The 22432-nt window shown below is 47.9% G+C and overlaps 1 protein-coding gene across 8 annotated transcripts in view; it reads right to left on the bottom strand.

Moving 5' to 3' along the window:
- Myom2 (myomesin 2) overlaps nt 1–22432 on the bottom strand; it is a 114405-nt gene that overhangs the window by 17248 nt on the left and 74725 nt on the right. For all 8 annotated transcript variants that reach the window (XM_040733604.1, XM_040733605.1, XM_021234414.2 and 5 more), the window contains 11 exons: nt 21514–21697; nt 20239–20413; nt 18695–18816; nt 17015–17202; nt 14821–14947; nt 12783–12961; nt 10233–10347; nt 8511–8667; nt 8319–8425; nt 6516–6560; nt 5988–6124 (listed from right to left, as the gene is read on the bottom strand). In XM_040733604.1, coding sequence (XP_040589538.1) covers nt 5988–6124; nt 6516–6560; nt 8319–8425; nt 8511–8667; nt 10233–10347; nt 12783–12961; nt 14821–14947; nt 17015–17202; nt 18695–18816; nt 20239–20413; nt 21514–21697 — 1536 coding nt within the window. The remainder of the gene's footprint in view (nt 1–5987; nt 6125–6515; nt 6561–8318; nt 8426–8510; nt 8668–10232; nt 10348–12782; nt 12962–14820; nt 14948–17014; nt 17203–18694; nt 18817–20238; nt 20414–21513; nt 21698–22432) is intronic.

A 22432-nucleotide genomic window follows, 5' to 3' on the forward strand; every position in this document is an offset into this window, starting at 1 on the left:
AATATCAAACCAGATGAGGTCACTACATGTTTACTAGGAAAAGCATAGGGCGCCCAGGCATGTGATAGGCTGACCTTTAAAGCCATTGGCTGGCTATTTTCCCACTCTGCAGTTTTTTGCTTTAAAAGGTGCTTGCTGTGGGGGCAATAAATAAGTTCCTGCTTGACTGGACTCCCCAGTGCATCTGTTTGTCTCTGGAATCCTGGGAGGCTGGGGAACAGGCAAGCACACACTTACCCTCCCTCGGACCCAGCTCAGCCTTCCGTGGTTTGGCTAAGTCCCTGCATCTGGCACCCTCAACGTGGGGCATGAAGGACCTATATTTCAGTTGAAGCTAAGCGGTCTCTCAGGGTAAATGAGACCCTTAGTATGGGTGACTCTATTTTCAGTAAGAAGGGAGACAGGGAGGGACCGGAGAAATCTGCCAAAGATGAGGTGGAGGAGGAATGGGCTGAACCAGCCTCCCCAGATAAGTCCAGACTCTCCCCTTAGCTCCCAGGAATGAGGAAGTTGGGTTCCCCTATACCATCCTCAGGGAAAATCCAATGATCAACCAATTGAGGCCTGGGAGCCCAGTTTATGCCGAGGCCTACCCAACCAAGGGTAGGATGCAACTAGGGCCCCCTCAAGCCTGCCCTATAAACTTGGTCCCCAGGCCTGGCAGGCCTCTAGACTGGTATCCTTGGGAGGCCAAGGATCTTTAAAAGCACTGCAAGGCCATGGTGGAAGATGGCCCTAATTTCCCTTGAACACAGACCCAAGGACATCGCCTACCATCTGTGCGTCCCCAAGGTCTGGCTGGATGTGGCTAAGGCAGTCCTCCCTAGTTCTCAGTTTATCAAATGGTGCGGCTTTTATAAGGAGGAATGTAGGATACAAGCTGAGGCAAAGAGGCAAGCTAACCCCACCATCCCTATTACCTGTGCTATGCTGTCAGGAATGGGAGATGGTTACTCCACTGAGGTTCAGCAAGCAGGGGTCCCTGTGCCGTATCGGGATCAAGTAAGGCTGGGTTGAACACCTGGGCTAAACAGGATGATGGGCCTACTGACTCCCCCACAGCTGGGGTGAGGCAGAAGCCTGACAAGTCCTTGCCAGAGTTTATAGATCGGGTCCAACAGAGTGTTCAGTGCAAGCTGCCACCCAGAGACCTCAGAGAACAATTTATCAAACTGTTGGTATGGGAAGGGATGAATGAGGACCATAGAATGACCTGCATGGGATTAAAAGGCATTTCCCTGAGCATATGGGTCATAGCCTCCCAAGATGTAGGTACCCAGCAACAACAATCCCAGTCTCTGGCCCAGACCTTGCAGGCACAGATGACCACCTTCATGGAGGCCATCACCCAGTCCCTGGAAACCCAGGGTCAAGGGTCCTTGAGGCCGCTGGGAAAAGGGACATGCTTTATATGTGGGCAGGAGGGACATTTTAAAAGAGACTATCCTAGAACCCCTCCCAACAGGCCAGGAGGGGCTAAGCCCCTCTGTGCCCCATGCCCTCAGTGCAGGAAGGGATACCATTGGAAGAAGGACTGTAGATCAAAATTTGATTTGGAGGGGAAGGCTTTAAATTGGAGGAGGGGCAACCTCCAGCCCCATTAAAAAAGGGAGGAAGTCCCTCTAAAAGTAGGATTGGAAGGTCCCATACCCTGACAACAATAAAATAATAGGATTCAATAATATATGCTTATATGGATGACTTAATTTTGGGACGTTGGATCCAGCATATCTGGAGGGCTTTGTGGCCAAGGTGCTCCAACTGATTAAAAAAGGGTATTTACTGTCACCCCAGAAAAGGTCCAAAAGGTGCCCCCCTTCAAAGTACTTGGGTCATGCCTCAAGCTAACACAGACTAGCCCTCTTAAGCCTGTTCTGAAGGTGTCTGAATCTACAACCCTGATCCAGCTCCAGCCTTACTGGGGGAGATTAATTGGCTGAGACCCTGGCTGTCAATCCTCACAGAAGACCTGGTACCCCTGTACACCCTGCTAAAGGACAAGGTGCCTCATGATAGTATAACCATGACAAAGGAACACCGCGAGATGCTCCTTGTCTTTCAGAAGGCCTTGGACAAATGCTTTCTAAGGAGGTATTCAGTGACTAGGCCCTTGTCCCTCTGGCTGTTTGCTGGAGCCTCCGTGATTACAGTGGTTCTAACGCAGGAGGGGAAACCATTGGAATGGATCCTTATTTATGTCTTTGGGAGGAACACCCTGGATCTACACTCAGGCAGATCAGCTCACTGATGCCACTGCATATATGGGGGAAAAGACCAAACATGCTCAAACTCACTTCCTTCAGTTTTTCACAACCCTAGGATTTTACCCATACAGATTAAGACTGATAATGACCCTTGCTTTGCCAGTAATTCCATGGCAGAATTTTTCCATAGATGACACATCAATCATACTAAAAGAAGCTCTTATAACCCTCCAGGACAAGCAATTGTCTAAATGTCTAAAAGAACAAATTTTAAAACAGAAATGGGGAGTTGGCCCCCATTTACAACTAGGAATGGCTTTATTTACTATTAAAATTTTGAATTTTTCTAAGGGAGCAACCAAATCTAAGTTCCAAAAACATTGGGGCCACCTATACCCCATACCCCAAGTTAAGGTCAAATGGAAAGACCCTCTAACATCCAAATGGAGGGGCCTAGACCCAATAATTACAATGGAAAGATGATTTGGATGTGTCTTCCCTATAGGAGAAGAAGTGCCCATCTGACTTCTGGCCAGAAATCTAAAATTCCTGCCTGCTCCCACAATGCAGGAGGATGACCAAGAACAGGTTCACCAGCGAAGAAAGGAAACAACAATGGTGGCCAAGGTTCCTCTTTCACAATAAGAGGACCAATACAATGATACCTAACCATGTCCAAGGGTGTTGTACCCTTGAGAAACTCTTGTGTTCTTTAAAACTTACAGATGATGTCCCATTTCCTGACCATTCTAATGCTCCCACTGCTGATGCTGACTGCTCCAGTGACCACCCAGCAGAAGAACCCTCATTGTCCCCAAAAGGTGACATTGATGGTGATCAATGCCGCCAATGGAGATATCCTCAACAGCACCACAAATGAGGCAGTCCCCAAGACCTGGTGGCCCACGCTCTTCTTCAACCTCTGTGACCTGGCCCGAGGATCTTGGGATGTGGGAGACTGGACTCCTCTTCATTAAGAATGGTCTGAATGTGGAGGGTTGTGGGGGTGCCACCTGCCCCACATATCGGACCCCCATTCCCTGGGCTGCTCACATGTTCCCAGTAGGGCAGCCTTAAGGGACACTGACTTTTATATATGCCTGGGAAGCAATCAGACAGATGTGGACATATCCAAATGTGATGGGATGGACACCTTCTACTGTGCACAATGTGGGTACGAGGAAACAGGGACAGGATCCTGGATAAGGCAGAGAGGGCCTATTAAAGTCGGGAGGGTGAACCATCCCAAACTCACCTGGAATCCTCTGTAAGATCCAGATCTCAACCCTGTTGGGTCCCTTTATAATAATAACCTTAATTTGTGTCTTTGGGCCTTGCCTTTTCAATAGGCTGGGCAGACTAGTCAGAACAAAGATTCAAGAGATCCAACTGATGACCCTCATGTACATTGTGATAGGTTCACCCTGAGACTATATCCCTTTTGAATGAACCTTGACAAAAGGTGCTATAAGAGGTGAATCCCTGTGGAGGTGTGTTGGGGACTGCTAGAACCTTGAACAAAATGGAGTCTGTCAACCGTTTCTTGGCCTTCTGACTACGTGACTACTAGCACACATGCCCTTGAGACAAAGGAAAAGGCTAACCATAAAAGTTAAATTTACACAGGGCAGCCCACCCGCCTAGCCAGGGGGGAAGTACCCTTACAGAGCAATTGTCTTTGTTAAACAAAAGATTATAGCATTCTGTTGTACACTCCCTACCCCTCCCTAATTCCTGCACCTGACTTACGCTGACAAGCATTTGTGGAATGCAACTAATGACTGATGGAAAATTACAACTTTGTCTTTACCGTATTTGGTGTATATTTGAAATGAGACTTGATTGATATGCTTGTACCACCCCCTGAGGTCCTTCCTCTATAAGTTCCAGCGCGCCCCAAAAAATAAAGGCTCTTGATCAGCGAACGTTGTCTTGAGCCTGATTCCATTAACCTCTTGAAGTTCACTTTCCAGATCGGATCTGCTCGTAAAGGCCCACTAAATTAGTAGCGACCCTCATCACCTCACCCCCTCGGGTCGGGGGTCCCTTCCCGGGGGTCGCAGAGGTGCCAAGAGGTCCATACTTTGAAATGAGGTAGGTCATGGTCTAAAACAAAAAGGAGGAATCTGAAGGACACACAAGTCAGTTAAAGATGGTACCGAGGGGAAATCAGGAGGCCAAGACCTGAGATGTTCACAAAAAAAAACGGTGATTGGTCGCCAAGATGGAACCAGATGAGGTCACCACATGAACAGCTCATGTTCACTAGGTAAAGCATAGGACGCCTAGGCACATGATCGGCTGGCCTTTAAAACCACTGGCTGGCTGTTTTTCTGCTCTGCGTTTTTTTGCTTTAAAAGATGCTTTCTATGGGGTAATAAATGAGTTCCTGCTTTACTAGACTCCCTGCTATGTCTGATTGTCTCCAGGACCCTGGGGAGGCTGGTGCACTTACTCTTCCTCAAACCCAGCTCAGCCTTCCATGGTTGGGCTAAGATCCTGCACCAGCAGACATAAAGACCAAGCTCAGAGTAGATGGTAAAGCTCACAGAAAGAGAGTGGGCTGCCCACAAACATGGGTGAGCTCTCATTTACAGCTCCCCGTTGATATGTGTGGGATGAATACCTGAATGGGGAGTTTAGGATTAGGAAGCTAAATGTCAAGGATATACCAAGACATTCAGTGAAAAGAGGGCATGCCAATAGATGACTCACCTAACCCACTCCCGAATAAAAGAGACCCCATGAAAAATAGATTGTCTTATGACTGGGTTCCCCAGCATGCTATAAATTAGACAAGTGTAAACATATCTAACATAGGTAAGGACTTCTCAAATGCCCCAGAGTGGAAAATGAGGACTTCAGTAATTTAAGGATTATTTTTATATAATCAAAAAAAAGATGGCTCATGCAGTAAGGTTCTTCCCTCACAAGTATGAGTAATTGCATTTGGATACCAGAACCCATGTAAAAAAGCTCAACATGGACACACATGCCCAGAGATAGCAAAATTGGAGACAGACAGATAGATCTCTATAAGCTTGCAGGCTAGCTAGGCTGGCCTGATTGATGAGATTCCAGGCCGATGAAAGACCCTGTCTTAACAACAAAGGAAAAGATGCCCCAGGAAAAATGCCCACATGTGCCATGCATGCACACATTTAAACCACTTACACAGTGAATATATACATATACACAAAGTAGAGCAAAGGTCAGGTGCTTATATATTATCATACTAAGCAATTATGAAAAGCCCACCCATTTCTCTGTCCAGATCAGATCCAGTACACCAAGGCCAGAGAGGACCAAGTGCCCCTGAGACTTCTTTTTTACCTGGTTGTCCCTCATGGGAGCTGTCAGAGGAAGGAACATAGGGAACCATTTTCCAGAATAGAGCAAAATGTCAAGACTTCAGAACCACAATCAGAAAGAAAGAAACTAATTCATCAAGACAACCCCCTTTTATCCTGTACATTTCCCTAAACCCAAACTCCAAGTCTCTAAAATATAGTTCCTAATTTTTAACACATGTGGTTTTTAAAGTCAGCCTAAGTTGTATCAAACCAAGCTTGAATCTCCAAGCACTGTGAGAACCACAACCTCGAGCCATTTGGTCAACCTTCTGAACTCCTGTTTCTGGAACTCAAAAAGGGTGGGAAGGAACATAAAAAAACTGACTCTTGAGAACCTTCCAAGTAACCCCAGATTTCTCTGAGCTGTAGCTCACTCCCAGCCGAGCAAATCCAGGTCCCTCTGAGTCACAGCTCACATCCAAGAGCTCACCTCACTGTCAGAGACTTCTCTGTCATTGATAACGAACCGGAAGCTGGCATCAGGTGAAAGGTGCTCTGCCTGCAGCCAGAATCGGACCTGACCCTTATCGAAAATCTCATAAGCTAATTCGGACTTCAGAGGAATTGCTACAGGAGGAAGAGAAACCATAAGTCAGTGGTGAGCAGGTTGTCCTCAGACGCACAGCTGCAGATTGGAAGGCAGCATCAATCCCAGTTCCCAAACATTGCAAGAAGGTGAGCCATGGAGTATTGCCCAGGCTCATGGAAACGAGACATGCACATCATGTGAAAAGCCTCCTGGTTGATGAGTTCCATGAACCTCTCTGGACATGGTCAGAGGTTGAGGAGTGACTCTATGAGATGACTTCTCTAGACAACTGTCTTGGGTTAGGAACAAACGGGCAAGTTTCCACATCATAAACTGGTATTTCTCCCAACTGCGTCATTATAAGTGTAATGAAGGCCCTCCCTCCTCCTGGGTCTGCAAATACATGTATGAAGCCGGAGGATTACTTACTGGGGTTCTTTATCTCATTGCTCAATGTCATCAAACGCTCAAGTTCTAAAAGTAAGAAAGGAACATCTCATCAGTTTGACCTGTGCATTCAGAAGTCTATGAACAATGTCGTGGTGATTTGAATAAGAACGGCCCCCATAGACTCATGTGTTTGAAACCCTGGCCTGTAGAGAGTGGCACTACAGGAGACATAGGTGTGGTCTTGTTGGAGGAAGTGTGTTACTCTGGAGGTGGACTTTGAGATCTCATACATGCTCAATTCACACCCAGTGCCTGCAGATCAAAATGTAGAAAACTCGCAGCTCCTTCTCCAGCACCATGGCTTCTGCATGCTACCATGCTCCCCACCAGGACTGATAAAGGACTAAACATCTAAACTGTAAGCCACCCCAATTAAATGTTTTCCTTTATAAGAGTTGCCGTGGTCATGGTGTCTCATTACAGCAGTAGAAACCCTAAGACAGACACCAAGGCTAATTTACACTGAGGGCATGAAATAAACATAAGGACGGAGAAGGGGCTTTAACCTTTAACACGCTGGCAGTGTGCTCCAGCCAGAGTCCTCACCCTGAAACCCACTTACTAAAAGGACAGTTGAGGGTGAGACATGGGAGTGGGGGACGGGCAAGGCAGGCACTATGGAAATCTAGACTAATCTGCAGAGTGTGAGTAAAGGGGCAACTCTGCTCTCTACCACAGGGGGCACCTCCTGCAGCTAATCTGCTCCTGGGAACATGCTGAGGCTAGTATGTTTCTTTCCTCTGCCAAGGTTTCCTCCTGCCTTATTCAAGGAAAACCTCATCATGGCAAAAATAATTGCAACAGGGCAAAAGGAAATCCTGAGCAAAGTCAGAAGAGCTGAAATTCCAAGATGTCTCTCCATTTCTTTCCCTTTCTTCCTCTCCTCCTTTCCCTCACAAAGTTAGAATTCATACATGTTATGGACACATAAGAGCATTCATTTGTGTTAAGTAAAGAAGCCAGATTCTTCTCAATCAAAAGCAAACTTCATTTGATCATTGGCTTGACCATGAGAACCTCCACTCCCAGTGACACCTCCCAGCAGGGATGTGCATAAATCAAATGAACTATGCCTGGATCCCTGAGGTCTTGCTTTGGTATCAGTTATGTAAAGCATGGCGGAAGCTTCATCCTATGCATCTAGTAAAGCTGCAATGCAGAATGCCCTGCATGAACCGCCGTGCAGAGGAATATACCGTCACTTCCTAAGTGTGCAAAGAGAGTCCTCAGAGACAGGCTGCAAAGTCCCTTCTCTATGCAGCTTAAAGAAGGGCAATGCCAACCCTCTGTTCCTCTTAGGTAAGTCTTGATCAGTTTGTCTGAGTTTGGTAAAATCTAACCAAAACTGAGCTAGATCTGCAAACTTGTGGAGTCAACAACATGTCACCAACACCGTCCTCCCAGATGATCACCTGTCCTCCCTTCCTATGGCATGAGGGATGTAGGCATCTCCCCAAGTTCACATGTTATAAACTGATCCCTGTGTAAGCCATATTGAGGTAGGAGTGAACCAATACTGCTGTCCTGGGAGTGGGCCCTTGTTGAGACAATGAGGCCCTTGTAAAGATTTTCTGTTTCCCCCACGTGATACTTTCCAAGACAGAAAGAGGCAGTGAGAAAGCCTTTAGTCTAGATTTGCTAAATGTCTAAAGAAATGTCGGCGCACATGCAAACCCCACACCCGGACTTCTTCCTGATCAAATGTGTTTTCTCTGTACTAGAGTCGAACTCTGAAAGTGTGACACAGCTGAGAAGGGCAAGCCTGTGCCAGGAACACGTTACCTTCCTCATCCAAAACGAAGCTGGAGGACACACCATCCGTGTCGCTTACAGATACAGAGTATGTCCCTGTGTCTGCTTTATCTGGATTCTTAAAGTACAGCTTCGAGCTGAAAGGAAAAGGAAAGGCAAGCATTAGTCACTTCTGCCTGCAGAAGCCAAAAGATCGCAGCCTCTGGCTTCCCGGTGACTTACTGATCACCCTCTGTGTGAACCTCGAACCGCTCATCATCGGCAATCTCTTCATAGGCCTTGCACCAGGTGAACTGGGAGGCGTCTGTCATTTCCTGGCAGTCAAAGCCGAGGTAGATGTTGCCCTCCTCATCTACACCAGCACTGATCTCCTTTGTGCCTACAAGGGATGGGAGGAAGCAGGGGATCCTCAGGAACTCTGTGTCTCCTAGATTCCTTTCCTAGAGAGGGGGTGACATCGGCCAGGAGGAAGCTTGCTTGACATTGGTTGCGTCATCAGTTTTATTTAATGTCTATCCAAAATTGGCCAGAGAGGCTTGGAAGAGCAAGCACCTCTCATGGATCTGGTCAACAAGGCCAGCTGCTGATGCCATCTGTACCATTAAACTTCTGCTGGATTACCCTCCAGCACTTCAGAAACCCCTGGACTGCCTCTCAGACTGACCTGTCACTCCCAGGCCATAACCTGGACAGTCATGTTTATACTACCCCATATTACCCACTCATCTTCCTTCTCCAAATCCATTATTCTATGTCTTATGGAGGACGAAGGCTGCTACTTGTCTGGTATGCGTTGGCCAAGATAAACAGCTGGCCTGACACCAGACATTCAGAATACAGCTGTTAGAAGCTGGGGCAGGGGATGGAGAGATGGCTCAGCCATTAAAAGCATCTGCTGCTCTTTCAGAGGAGCTGGGTTCAAGTCCTAGCACCTACGTGGCAGCTCACAGCCATCTGTAACTCCACTTCCAAAGAATCTGGTGCCCTCTTAGAAGTCTTCTGAGAGTAGCAGTCACATACACAGCTAAACAGTCACACACATAAAACAAAAACAAATCTTTAGAGGGGGAAAGGAATAGAGAGAAGGAGGAGGAGGAGAAAGAGAGAAGAGGAAGAAGAGGAAGAAGAAGAAGAAGAAGAAGAAGAAGAAGAAGAAGAAGAAGAAGAAGAAGAAGAAGAAGAAGAGTTTTATTATTGCCTGTGGTCGTGGTGGTAGTGTTGGCAAAGCTAAGCCCTGCTGGTGGATGGAACTAAAGTCATTAATAAAGATGCTCCTGGGTTACCAGGAAGATTTAAGAAACAGAGTCAGAGGAGATCAGGAGGCCCCAGGTGTAGACCATGGAGGTCTCAGCTCTTGGCTCCATTACCTCCCTGAACCCAGGCACACAACCAGCCTGTATATCCTGTGAGTTGATTTTTAAACCCAGAGGTGCCTCTTTGCAAGATCACCTCACGAGAGTCTGATGCAGCCAAGAAAATGACCAATAGCTTTATATCCTTCTGGTCTCACCCCAACAGCTGCTGTATAAACAACAACAGTCCCCCGTGGACATTGTTCGCTGCTCCTAGAACAACCTCTCCACACCAGCAGATGACCGTATGCTCAGGGGTTAGAGCATGTGCAGAGCCTGGATGTAGCCTAACTTCTCCTGTCAATCAAGTTCTGCTTAAAACATGCTTGGGGGGCTTCGGGGGAAGTAAAAAAGAAAAGAGTTCGGTGAGGAAGGCGTAAGCAGGTGATGGGGGTGTATGAAGTCAAATGCATTATATTATACATGTATGAAATTATCAAAGAACCTTTTAAAACCTTAAGATGGCAGGGTACATATTCATGCATTTAAACATGCTTCCACCCATGCATTCACATAGAGCATGAGTGCTCCCCTCAAGGTTCCGCTGTGGGGTGACATCTACTGTGCTGAGCAGCTGAGAGGTGGGGCTCACCTGGCCTGGCCTCCACAAGCACAGGTTCCGATGTATCCGATGGCTTCCCTGGTCCACTGGCGTTCATCGCTCGCACTCTGAATACGTAGGTCTTGCCTTGCTGCAGGTCACTGACCTGGAAAAGACAGAAGAAACGTGTGCCAAGGCGGACAGTGCCCAAGCTCACTGAAGGAACGAGCAGATGTGGGTTTGCTTGTCTACATTCTTTTGTTCCTCTGAACACTCAAGTGCAGAACCAAATGCTCTTGACTAGGTAACAACCCGGCGATGATAGTTAGCACAATTCCCCAGGACCAGAGCCTGTTTAAAATGTGGTTTCTAGCTGTTAAAACCATCCTGTAGACATACCATAACCGAACCAGTCTCTTTTCACGTGCATGCACCTGCTGCCATCTATAGCGTGGCTGGATTCTAAGGTAACCGTTTACTCAGTCAAAGGAGACTGTTTTCCATGGCGAATCTGTTCTGCGGGGCAGACTGCTTCCTGTCCATCCACCCGTGTGCCTCAGCGCCTGGCCCAAGCATCACCTTCCTTGAAAGAAGGGTGCACAGGCTTCTGCCTAGACCACATCAAGAGAGCCCCCCTTCCCCGGTCAGAGGATACAGGCCAGGGACTCAAGGACGCTGACACACTGACCCAGGGACTAGAAAACTGAAGGTGCTAAAGTTAAATCTTTGAAAAATGAGGGCGAACTCATCTACACTGTGCACACATGTTAATGTGTGACCCTGACCCTGAGTGCTGGCGTGCAGGTGTGTATGCATGCATGTAAGCGCATGTGGCAATGCAGGCGTGTGAGTGTGTGTACATGTGTGAGAGTGCCGGGATGCATGTGTGGGACGTCGTGGATGTGCATGCGTGTATATATGTGGGCACAGTCATGCATCCGTGTGCATATGTGTAATGGGTGGGAGAAGTCTTCTGAGGGTAGCAGCCACACACACAGCTAAACAGTCATACACATAAAATAAAAACAAATCTTTAGAGGGGAAAGGAATAGAGAGGAGGAGGAGGAGGAGAGAGAAGAAGAAGAAGAAGAAGAAGAAGAAGAAGAAGAAGAAGAAGAAGAAGAAGAAGAAGAAGAAGAGGAGGAGGAGGAGGAGGAGGAGGAGGAGGAGGAGGAGGAGGAGGAGGAGGAGGAGGAGGAGGAGGAGGAGGAGGAGGAGGAAGGGGAGGAAGAGGAAGAAGAAGAAGAAGAAGAAGAAGAAGAGGAAGAGGAAGAGGAGGAGGAGGAGGAGGAGGGGGAGGGGGAGGAGGAGGAGGAAGAGGAAGAGGAAGAAGAAGAAGAAGAAGAAGAAGAAGAGGAAGAGGAAGAGGAGGAGGAGGAGGAGGAGGGGGAGGGGGAGGAAGAGGAAGAGGAAGAGGAAGAGGAAGAGGAAGAAGAAGAAGAGTTTTATTATTGCCTGTGGTGGTCGTGGTGATAGTGTTGGCAAAGCTAAGCCCTGCTGGTGGATGGAACTAAAGTCATTAATAAAGATGCTCCTGGGTTACCAGGAAGATTTAAGAAACAGAGTCAGAGGAGATCAGGAGGCCCCAGGTGTAGACCATGGAGGTCTCAGCTCTTGGCTCCATCACCTCCCTGAACCCAGGCACACAACCAGCCTGTGTATCCTGTGAGCTGGTTTTTAAACCCAGAGGTGCCTCTTTGCAAGATCACCTCACGAGAGTCTGATGCAGGTGTGTGTATATGAGTTCATGTGTGTACCTCTGCACATGTGTACAAGTGTGAGAGTACAGAGGTGCATACACCCATGTGTGGGCTTCTGTGTATGCATATGTGTGTGAGTGCAGATGTGTAAGTGTGTGAAGGTGCCCATATCTGCATAATAGAATGTGTATTTGCAAGTATACATACAAATGGGAGCAGGTACACATGTGTGCATGTTAGTACAACTGTATGTGTACATATGTGAGAGCACAGGCGTGCATGTATAGGTAGATATGTGTGTTCATATGCACACATGTGTGTCAGGTGAGTACAGCTACATGTATGTACACATGTGTTAGCACAGATGTGTGAATGTGTGGGTGAGAGTATGCATGTGTGTGCATGTCTGTGTATGTGTGTATGCTGCTCATCAACCATATAAGCAATTATTATAAGCAATAATTATTAAATATAATTACTAAATAATTATTATTAAATAGATAATGGTTAAAGATAAGAATTACTACTTGGAATCATAGGAACTAGGTAAAGCAAATGTTGGGCTTAAGGTCAAAGCACAGAGTTAGGTGCCATCATCCTTTCCCAAGTCGGAGAAGGGGCCTCTGCACACAAGGGTGTGGTCCTATAATGGCAGTTTGGTAGGCTGCAGTGTGGGAAGAAATGAGCAAATCCGCACAGCTTCCTGACCGTGTGTGAGGACAGCACCACCTCCTCAAGGCGCTTTGCTGCCCTCTGCTGGAACTTTCTGCACTTGCTCCGTAGACCCTGGAGGTGAAGTCCCTTCTTAAGATGGTGGTCTCCATGGGATCACTCACCTAGAGACTTTGGGCCAGTTTGCTAAAGAATCAAAAACGTGAATGTGAAAGGGGCGGCAGGTTACCTTTAGATAGCGATTTGGAGTTGCTGCCTCACTGGCGGTCTTCCACTCCCCCGAATCCTCTTCCTTAAAATCCACAAAATATCCAGACACAGGACTGCTGCCCGTGTACACAGGGGCTTTCCACAGCATGACCAGAGAGGTGTCTCGGACCTCGCAGAACGTCAAGTCATAGGCAGGACCTGAAAAGTCACTAAACCTGAGCCCGGCCAGCTCAGCCAAATCTAACTACTGTCATCGCCACTGCAGTGACCCTGCCGCCTGGGCAGGGGCTGCCCACCCCCACCACTCATGCGACCCTGTCTCCTGGGCAGAGGGGGCCCACCACCATCACTCCAGTAAGTCCCCTGCTGCCTTGGTCCTCTCAGGCGCCCTCTCCACACTCACATGTCCCTCTCTCTAGAAGGTTCCAGATGCCGGGGCTGGAAAGGGAATCTACCTTCTGTCCCCTCCATCACCCACCTGGGTGACCGTGAGTGTGAACCGAGTCATTCACAGTGGACATCGCTCTCCGGCCAGCACACGGGCGTCACACAGACAATGTGCAGAAACAGGAGGGGTTGCCATCACTGCTGCAAACCTCCCAACGTGCTAACACATGTCACAGTCCTCTCCCAAGAGTCTGGGGCTGACTCCCCATTCCCAGAGAAGCTCTTAGAAGCAAGGGGAGAGAGGCGATGCTGCCCAACTTCATCTTAATTAGATCTCACTGTATCCTGTGTGTGCTGTGAAAGCAGGTTGTACGAAGCCTTCAAGAAGATTCTGGAGCTGGGCCTTGTGGTGCAGACATGCCATCCTGACTACTCAGGAAACTGAGGCAGGAGTATTGAAAGCTTAAGTCTCGGCCATAGTTAGTGTAAGCTATCTTGGCAACTTAGTGAAATCTCTCAAAACAAAAATGAAAGAGTGATAATGGACACAGTATTAAAAGAGAATATAAAGCTAATGCCTTTCCGGTTCTAACTCTGTCATAGACTTTTTTTTTTAATTTTTGGTAGATAAGTACATCAAAATATATTTGATAGGAAAAGAATAAAATCCAAGGTGAAGCTCCATGACTTCAGAATGCCTACAGACTGTGGGTCCAGTTAATTTCAGTGTGTGGTTTCTTTTTATTTCTGAGTTTTTAATATAAAGTTGATTTTTTTAAAGAAAAGGCTGCAGATGTATCTCCATGATAGAAGGCTTTCCTAGCTGGTAGGAAGCCCTGGATTCATCCCTGGAGGTTGAAAAGGGGAACAAGGAGGCGGGGGAGGAGTAGGAAGAGAAATGGGAGGGGTGTTCTGAAGAGCAATTTCTAAGGGGCCCAACCTAAATTAATGAAAATGAGGAAAGAAACTGGAAGGGAGGGGCATAGGGTGTGGGGGAGAAAGAAGAAAGGAAGAGGAGGAGGAAAGGAAAGGAAGAGAGAGGGAATGACGGGAGGAGGGAAGGAAGGAAGGAAGGAAGGAAGGAAGGAAGGAAGGAAGGAAGGAAGGAAGGAAGGAAGGGGGAGACAAGGAAGGGAGGGTGGGAAGGAGACAGTGAAGGAGGGAGGGAGGGAAGGGAGGAGGGAGGAAGAAGAGAAAGAGGAAGGGTGGCAGGACATGTAGGGCATGACGTCAGGTCTGAAGCAATTACACTTCTCAGAACTGGGGGCCCCCGATTCTCAGCGTCAGATGCTAACACAGGAGTAGGGACCCTGACGATCTGCTCTGCCTTGACTTGGTCTAGGTTTGTGGCTCCCTTGCTGCATGGAACTTTTTGCCACCACATCCGGGTCCCATGTCAGGTGCCAGCTGCCCATGGTGGACACTGGGACACTCCCTTTCCTCTGTGGCCTGGGCTAGCGGGTCCTTCCGTGCGCCACCTCCCACTCTGTACTCAAAGCCCCTTCCCTGGCTACGTGTGTCACTGCCTCACGCAGCTCTTGCCACAAGTCTGCACCGTGCGAATGGCCACCGTCTCGCTGTGGAAGTAGGTGACAACAAAAGTCTGCCATGGGAGCCCCCTCTGGCCAGTCCCGCGGTGTAGAGAGGCCTGTCTGGAAAGACTGTCTCACCAGGTTCTGGCGCTGTCCAAGCCTCGCACTTGAAATGCTCACTGGGGTCCGATGGCTGCCCGATCCCAGCCAGGTTGACGGCAGCAATCTTGAACTCATACAGTGAGCCTTCTGTCAAACCTTCCACCTGCATGGAGTCTTGTTTCAGTTAATACAAGATCTTGAAGCAGTGTTAAAATGCATAGAGGCAAAGGAGGACTCGTGATGAGTTTGCAAAGAAAAAGGTAAGTGGAATGAACAAGGCTGCCAAACTAGACTAAGCCATTTAAAGAGGCCATTCATTTCTGCACCTAGTATGTGGCAGTCATGACATCAACTCTGTGATGGCTTCAGGTAAGAGCTGAGCTGAGAGAAAGAAGCAATGCTCACAAACCAGGGATGGGGGAACCAGCTCCAAGCCCTGCCCTGTCTCTGCAAACCCACCACTGGGGTTGGCGGGATGGAGCAAGGAGCTCATAGGACTCCCTGACTCCAGCCTAGCTACGTAATGCTGGCTTAACTTTCAGCTGTAGTCGTTACTACAACATCTACTCCCTAAGTTCAAGTGCATGCTGAGTTTCGTGGTTTTTCAGTTGCTACAGTCTTCAGTGTGCACTGAGCTTCGGGGTCCCTGTCAGTCATGGGCAAGACCCTAAAGGAAGACCTTTGACCCAACAGCTTGGTAGAATAAAAGTCATATCCAGGTTGGGATACTGATTTCCAAAACGAGACCTTGGTGGTTTACTGCTTTACTGCTCCAAGGACAGGGCCATCTCACCCGGAGAGGAAGTAAGTGGTTCTGCCAGGGGCCCAGCCCCAATAGCCTTACTGGATGCTGGGGGTGAACTTGGAAAGTATCAGTATTGTTACACTAAATCTATCTGAATTTAAGCCACATATTTCTTGTAAGTGTAAATATATTTAAAACGTTACAAAATTATATTCTAAAGTGTATCATAAAGCAGAGCTTTCTATATGAAAATGAGGCTGCTAAGACCTCGCCCCAAATTTTCATTTTCCCAATGTGTCTGCCATGATCAGTCCTCATGTGTTGGTGATGAGATGAATCCATTCATCACTGCTCAAATGAGCAATCAAAGGCTTTAACAGTTGAAATCAAAATCAGGGGTTGGATTCAGATCTCTTACTCCCTCTGCATCTGGGTGTGACACAGAGGACAGGAGATGGCAAACACTGGAATTTCTAGGAAATGATGGTGTGTTGGTTTGAAAAAAATGCCCCCCAAAGGGAGTGGAACTTGTAGGAGGTGTGGCTTTGTTGAATAGGTGTGGTCTTGTTGGAGGAAGTATGTTACTCTGGAGGTGGGCTCATATATGCTCAAGTCACACCCAGGGTCTCAGACCACTTCCTGTTGCCTGTGAATCAAAATGTTTCCGGCCATGATGCTAATGGACTGAACCTCTGGAACTGTAAGTGAGGCACCACTGATGGGGAAGTCCTATGTATATGTCAATAAAGCACTGTTGGCCAATAGGGAAGCAAGATAGGTGGGACTAGGAGTCAAGGAGGACTCTGGGAAGGAGAAACACAGGGAGCCACAATGTAGCTGCCACAGGGGTAAGAAGTCCGGACCCTTTCTCCAGTAAGAGAAATACTTAGATTAAAAATTATTAAGTAAATACTTAAGTCAGAGATAGCCAGTAAGAAACCAAGCAAACTGCCAATAGCTTCATAATTAATATAGCCTCCTGTGTGTTCATTTGGGACTGATGGGAAGGCTTCACCCTACACACCACAATTAAATATTTTCTTTATGAGGGTTGCTGTTCCCATAGTGTCTCTTTGCAGCAATAGAAACCCTAGCTAACGCAGGTTGTTATCGATGAAAAGCAGTGTCCTCCCATCAGCACTTGCTCAGCTAGATCCTTTCCCACTCCTCTGCCTCCTCTGCCCCCCTCCCCCTGCACCAGGCTGGGATCCTAGGATGAAACACACCATCCCCACCAACTGGTCATTAACAGACCATGAAATCTGCTCAGGTCCTGGCATGGCCTCTTTATTGTTTCTTAGCTTCCTAAGATCCACCTAGACCCCAAACACCATGCCCTCTGAATTCTAGGGTTTTTAGACGACTTCTATTTCAGGATCAAAGGGCCTGAAAGCCAATGGAACTCTGGAACTCTGAATGAAGGAGTCCACCCCCAAGGTCGCCAAAGGTCATCTAGGCAAAAGCAGAGGACAAGCAAACACCAACCGTTAAAATCCTCTCTTTGACAGGCGAAGAGTTGACTTCATGCCAGTTCTTATGGTGTACTTCTCGCTTGTCCAGGTAGTAGCCTAGGATGGTTGAGCCACCGCTAAATTTAGGCACTTTCCAGCCCAGGGTCATGGAATGGCCGTCACAGTTGAGAAGGGTGATCCCGTATGGGTGAGAGGGGACAGCTACAAGAACACAGAAGCATGACAGTCACTGGGGCTCTATGTTCCTTATCCCACCAAGTATCCAACTCTGGAGTCACAGGGGAAACAGAGGCCCAGGCACCACTGCTCTGTTCACGGTCTCCTTTAAAGCGGGTGAGTTTAACAGCGCCAGCTCCTTTCATCTGTCTCCAATGCTCTCTCTAAACGCAGTTTCAAGAACCTTGAGGCTAGGACAGGGACCTGTTTGAACCCTGGGCCTGGTGGACATGGAGACAGCAGGGGGCCCTCCAGTCCCTGAAGGTGAACAAATGTAGCTTTCCAACCTACCTATGTGACGAACAACCACCATGTGACCAGAAGGGGGCAGCACTACCCATTCCATGTGTTTTTACTTCTCAGGTAGGAAAACTTCAGACTAACATGGGTACATAGCTATGGTTCCCTGTTTGGGCACCATGTCTAGAGGGATACCACCTTCCCCAACAAGCTTAGGAGTGTGCCCCAGCTTCCCTCTGACTGAGGGGTGGTGAGTGGGGGAGCAGGGACAAGCTTGAGCCTTTGGCTTCAGGCAGTAGACACAGGGGAAAAGGCAATCCTTCTGGGAGGACAGAGACAGATGTATGAATCGGAACCAAATGGTCTCTGCGCCTGTGCTCGCCTGGGACTTACCAGAGTCCCCGAGCTGTCCTCAGAAGTCCCAGACCTTGGAGAAGTGGTGCATACCTCTAATCCCAGCAAGTGGGAAGCAGAGGTAGGTGGATCTCTGTGAGTTCAAGGCCAGCCTGCCTACATGCATCGACGGTCCCAGGCTAGCCAGGGGCAACAAGAGTGAGACACTGAACATGAGGGATCCCTTTGTCTAGAGACAGCAAAAACATCTTGTCACCGCTCCACTCAGAGGGCAGAGCCTCAGGATTCCTGGGACAAGATGGTTCACTAAGCTAGCCCTGTCCTAAAGCTGCGGCTTCAGTCGAGAAACTCTGCCCAGTAAATAAAACGGAGTGTGATCTTGGAAGACCCCTCAGGCCTCCACGCTCACACACCCACCGGGGCACGAGCACTCACTCACTCACACACACACACACACACACACACACACACAACACAGTCATGTGCAAAAAAAATTGGGTCTGAATTGTCCTGTTTGATCAAAATAATAGACATTTTAAATATTCATGGATAGGATGAGAAAGTGACATGAAAGCCACACCGGCTGTCTCTTTGAAAGCACACATTTCAAAGAGACAGTCATGGCAGGCAATGGATTTCCTCCCCTAAGTACAGAGTTGCTGCGACGTCTTCCATATTTAATTAGCATGGTGTTGCCCTACTTCAGTTTCCCCTCAGTGCCATTTCCAGGACAAACAGCCCTCGGGGAGGTGTGGACTCCGCAACAAACCCCACCCCTACCACCTTTGTCCCCTGTCCATGGTCTAGGTGGTGCGGCAATTATTTATTCACGCAGAGAGTATATCGCTCTAACCAGAGACAGAAGAGCCCATGAGCTACGTACTGAGGGCCGCCTGGACCTTGATGACTTCCGACTCCTGGGAGTTCTCGCTGGTCCCCACAGCATTGACAGCCTTCACCCGGAAGATGTACTGCTCGCCGGTGGTTAAGCCATGTACCACGAACCTGAGGAACACGGTCAAGGGTCACACAGCACAAGACCCCGTTCGCTGCTTCTACAGCTGAAGCAGAAGTCACTAGGGTCCTTCAAAAAAAAGTCCCACTTGGTCTAACCCCAGGTTTACTTTCTCTGTAAACCCCACACACCCATCCTCATTTCAGTGTCATGAATTCATTCAGTATTTAGAGCAAAAAGGGCGAGCCAACAGCGCCGGTTACACTGCACTTGGTGTCAAAGGCTGAGAGCCCCTGTCTTGAGGTTTTTATCCGGAGTCTCTCTGGAATGCAACTCTGCTATAGCGTTCTATATCTCACGTCCAAGAGGACCGTGCATGGAAACTGCAGTGGTTAGAGACGGGGACCTCAAATTCACACAGAGCAGCTGGAGCGTCGGCTTTGACACCCAGCAGACCGTGTGTCTCCTGTCATGTTCCTTAACCCCGGCAAGGCTCTGCTCTCCCTCCTAGGGAGCATGGATGCTCAGTCCTCTCAGAACTGCCATGAGCATCCAGTGGGAAACAATCCAGGAAGAACTTGGCCCGCCTGCCTTGCCCACAGCAAGCATTCAGGAAACATAAGCAGTTGTTATGAATCTATGGTCAATATGATTTGCCAGCCTTCTGCAAGCCCCTCTCTGAGAATACGCACCAGGTCTCTTCCTCTCATGGGTCTTTCTCCCATTGCTGGCAGTGGACTGATAGACCACCTAGTTGTCAATCTTTTATACCCCCGGGTTTTTACAATATGCCTTCTGAAAGAAACTGTTTTTATGGTAGAGCTGCCACCAAGACCCTCCACAGCAGCCAATGTGACACAGACTCCACCTTCCCATGAAGCACATCTCGCAGAAACCACAAACCCAGACATTTCATGTGCCTTGGGCAGAGAACAGAAGCCGGTAGTTCCAAGAGTAAAGACTCTGGCTTCCCACTGCAAAAGACACAAGTCTCCAGGGCCACTGCCCAACCAAAGAGTAGTCATTCCCTGCCCCAACCCTGTTGAGGGTTGAAGTATAAACCTGCCCTTGTATGGGTAAAGAAGGGTTTCCCCTGCTCTGTGGTGAGTAGAGATGCTACTCTGACCCCCCAATGAATCTAATTTAAAATATTAAGGAAATGGCAATGACGGTTGTTATTACATATCATGTGCATATGCTTGATGATTGCATACCATGCCTTTATATGATCAAAATAATAATAGAAAAAAGCTTTTATCAATAGACAGGTTATCTATCTCAGGGATGGGACCTACCTATCTCAAGTCAGCACTTGAGAATGTCACATCCCAACATGTGACTAAACAAAGGAATCATGTCTAAAGGGGAGTCATGGGCATTCTACTGTGATCTCTCCAGCTCTGGAAGCCACACCACGTCTAATGTCCTGCCTCTGTGACAGTGGGTTGGCTGCTAGGTGATGGGGGTGGCACCTGTTATATCCGATGGGTTTGTGGTTGCATGGCTCCCACAGGTTTGTTCCCGCCACACAGCAGTCCACATAGTAGCCCAGCAGGTTCTCTTCATGCTTTGGCCTGTCCCACTGTACCACAACAGATGTCTTTGTATTCCTAGAGGCAAGCACCCGGCCAGGAGCAGATGGGGCCACTGAGGGGGAGACAGGAAGATGGAAGCTGTGATCAGAGTGTGGGCCCTTCCAGAAAGTCACCTTGCCCCCAAGGAGTAAAAGCCAGGTTTGATACTCTACAAGGGAGTGAGTTCTGGGTAGAGCTGTGGGACTAGGTCCTCCTCCTGAGTCACATGACTGACAGGAAAGGAATTTCCACTGTGAAATCTTCATCTCCATGGGGATGCCAGAGGTTCTAGTGCATGAGGCTTTGCTTGACGGCCATGTTGGAAATAAGACACACTGATATTCTATTTTGGAGAATCTATAAGGATAACCCATTGAATCAGTTTGGCCATCACAGCTTCTGCTTCTCCTTTCCCCAGTGGGCAATACTAAAAGAATCCTCAAGCCAACAATCTCAGACACATGCCCAGTGTTCATTGATTATTGTTACTTTGTGCATATGTCATTAAGTGAAAGAAAAGCAATGGCCTCTCCTTAGAGGCTATAGTTATGGTAGCTGTAGTCCTGGGTTTGAGTTCTAAGATTCTGGGTGACAGTGGAAACAGGCCACAACCCAAAGAAGATCCGAAGGTAGCCTAGGTCTCCATCCCCAATACCAGCTCACTGTCATCTCCAGCTTTTGAAAGATGTGATAAAAAGAGAAGGGGTACCCTGATGCTCAGAGTGAAAATGCCTACCTAACACCAGGCACATCCTGCCCAAAGGCTGTTAGAGATCAGGGGGCCTCCTGAGAAGGCTATACTTTGGAGTGGACTGCAATTCGTGTTTCTACACACATTTGTAGGTAGTATATGCTTATAATCACAACACTCAAGGGACTGAAATGGAATGATTGCTATTAGTTTGAGGGCAGGCAACACTATATAGTGAAGTCCTGTCTCAGCAAACAAACTAACAAACCACTTGTTGGCTTCATGAAAAGAGAATAGACCTTTGGAGAAATGCTGAGTGTTGGCCACAATATGGAGGCAGCCCTCCATCACTTGTGAATGGACTCAACACCACGCATGAAGTCATGCACAGTGTTCCAGCATCTTCATCCTCTCACTGAAGTGGTACCAGTGACACCTTACTTTCAACCTGTTGTGGATTCTGGTTATGGACCACAACTTACCAATCACGTCCTGTGCCTGAATAGGCGGTGTTATCTCTGATGGGTCACTCAGGCCATGCTTATTGGCCGACAGAACCCGGAACACATAGGACTTCCCCTCAGCCAAATCGAAGACAGCATACCGTGGAGATCTTACTGCTGTCTGGGCATTGACCCGCTGCCAGCTGCCACTCCCAACTGCAGACTGCAGGAGGAACAGGGAAGGAGGTCAGGGTCTCAAAAGATGGAAGGAATGATAATTGCAGAGAGCTTAGGGGAGTACTTATGAGATTGCATCTCCACTTAACGAGTCATAATCCAGTTAAAAGTTTTCCCATTCTGCAGCTATGTAGAGTGATGGCATGACATGATCTACATGTTCCCAAGAGCATAGGTCACACAATCATGAGGTCACATATCTAAACCATGGAGCTACTTAGCTCACTGAGTAAAAGCCTTTGGGGAATTATATCATTTGGTTAAATTCAGTGTCCAAGTTCATAAAAACTAAGTTAGGAAGAATACATACGGTATAATGGTATATCCTACAAAGTATAGAGATATAATTTGTCACATATGGTTCTATATGTATATGTGTGTGCTTGTGTATGAGTGTTGCCTGTGTATGTTGCCTGTGTATGTATTGTACTAGGTAGTGGCATAAAAATGTGTATGTCTTTACTTATATCCAGGTAATGAAGCCTAAGCCTGCTTAAACACATTTCCCTCTACAAGATCGCCATCCAGTGGCTGCATGGCTTGCATGCAAATTGAGAGATCCACTTCTCAGGAAACCTGCAGTCCTTGGGAGAAACTGGAAGGCAGGGACAGATGTGTAAACTCCACTCCTCCCTAAACCGTGGGGACATAGGAACCAAACAGTTGAGCAGCAGCTCTGCTACAGGGCTGACAGAGCTCCCTTCCCACAAATTTCTATACC

Source organism: Mesocricetus auratus, unplaced genomic scaffold (genome assembly GCF_017639785.1).
Source record: "Mesocricetus auratus isolate SY011 unplaced genomic scaffold, BCM_Maur_2.0 Super-Scaffold_100031, whole genome shotgun sequence".
Lineage (NCBI taxonomy): Eukaryota > Metazoa > Chordata > Mammalia > Rodentia > Cricetidae > Mesocricetus > Mesocricetus auratus.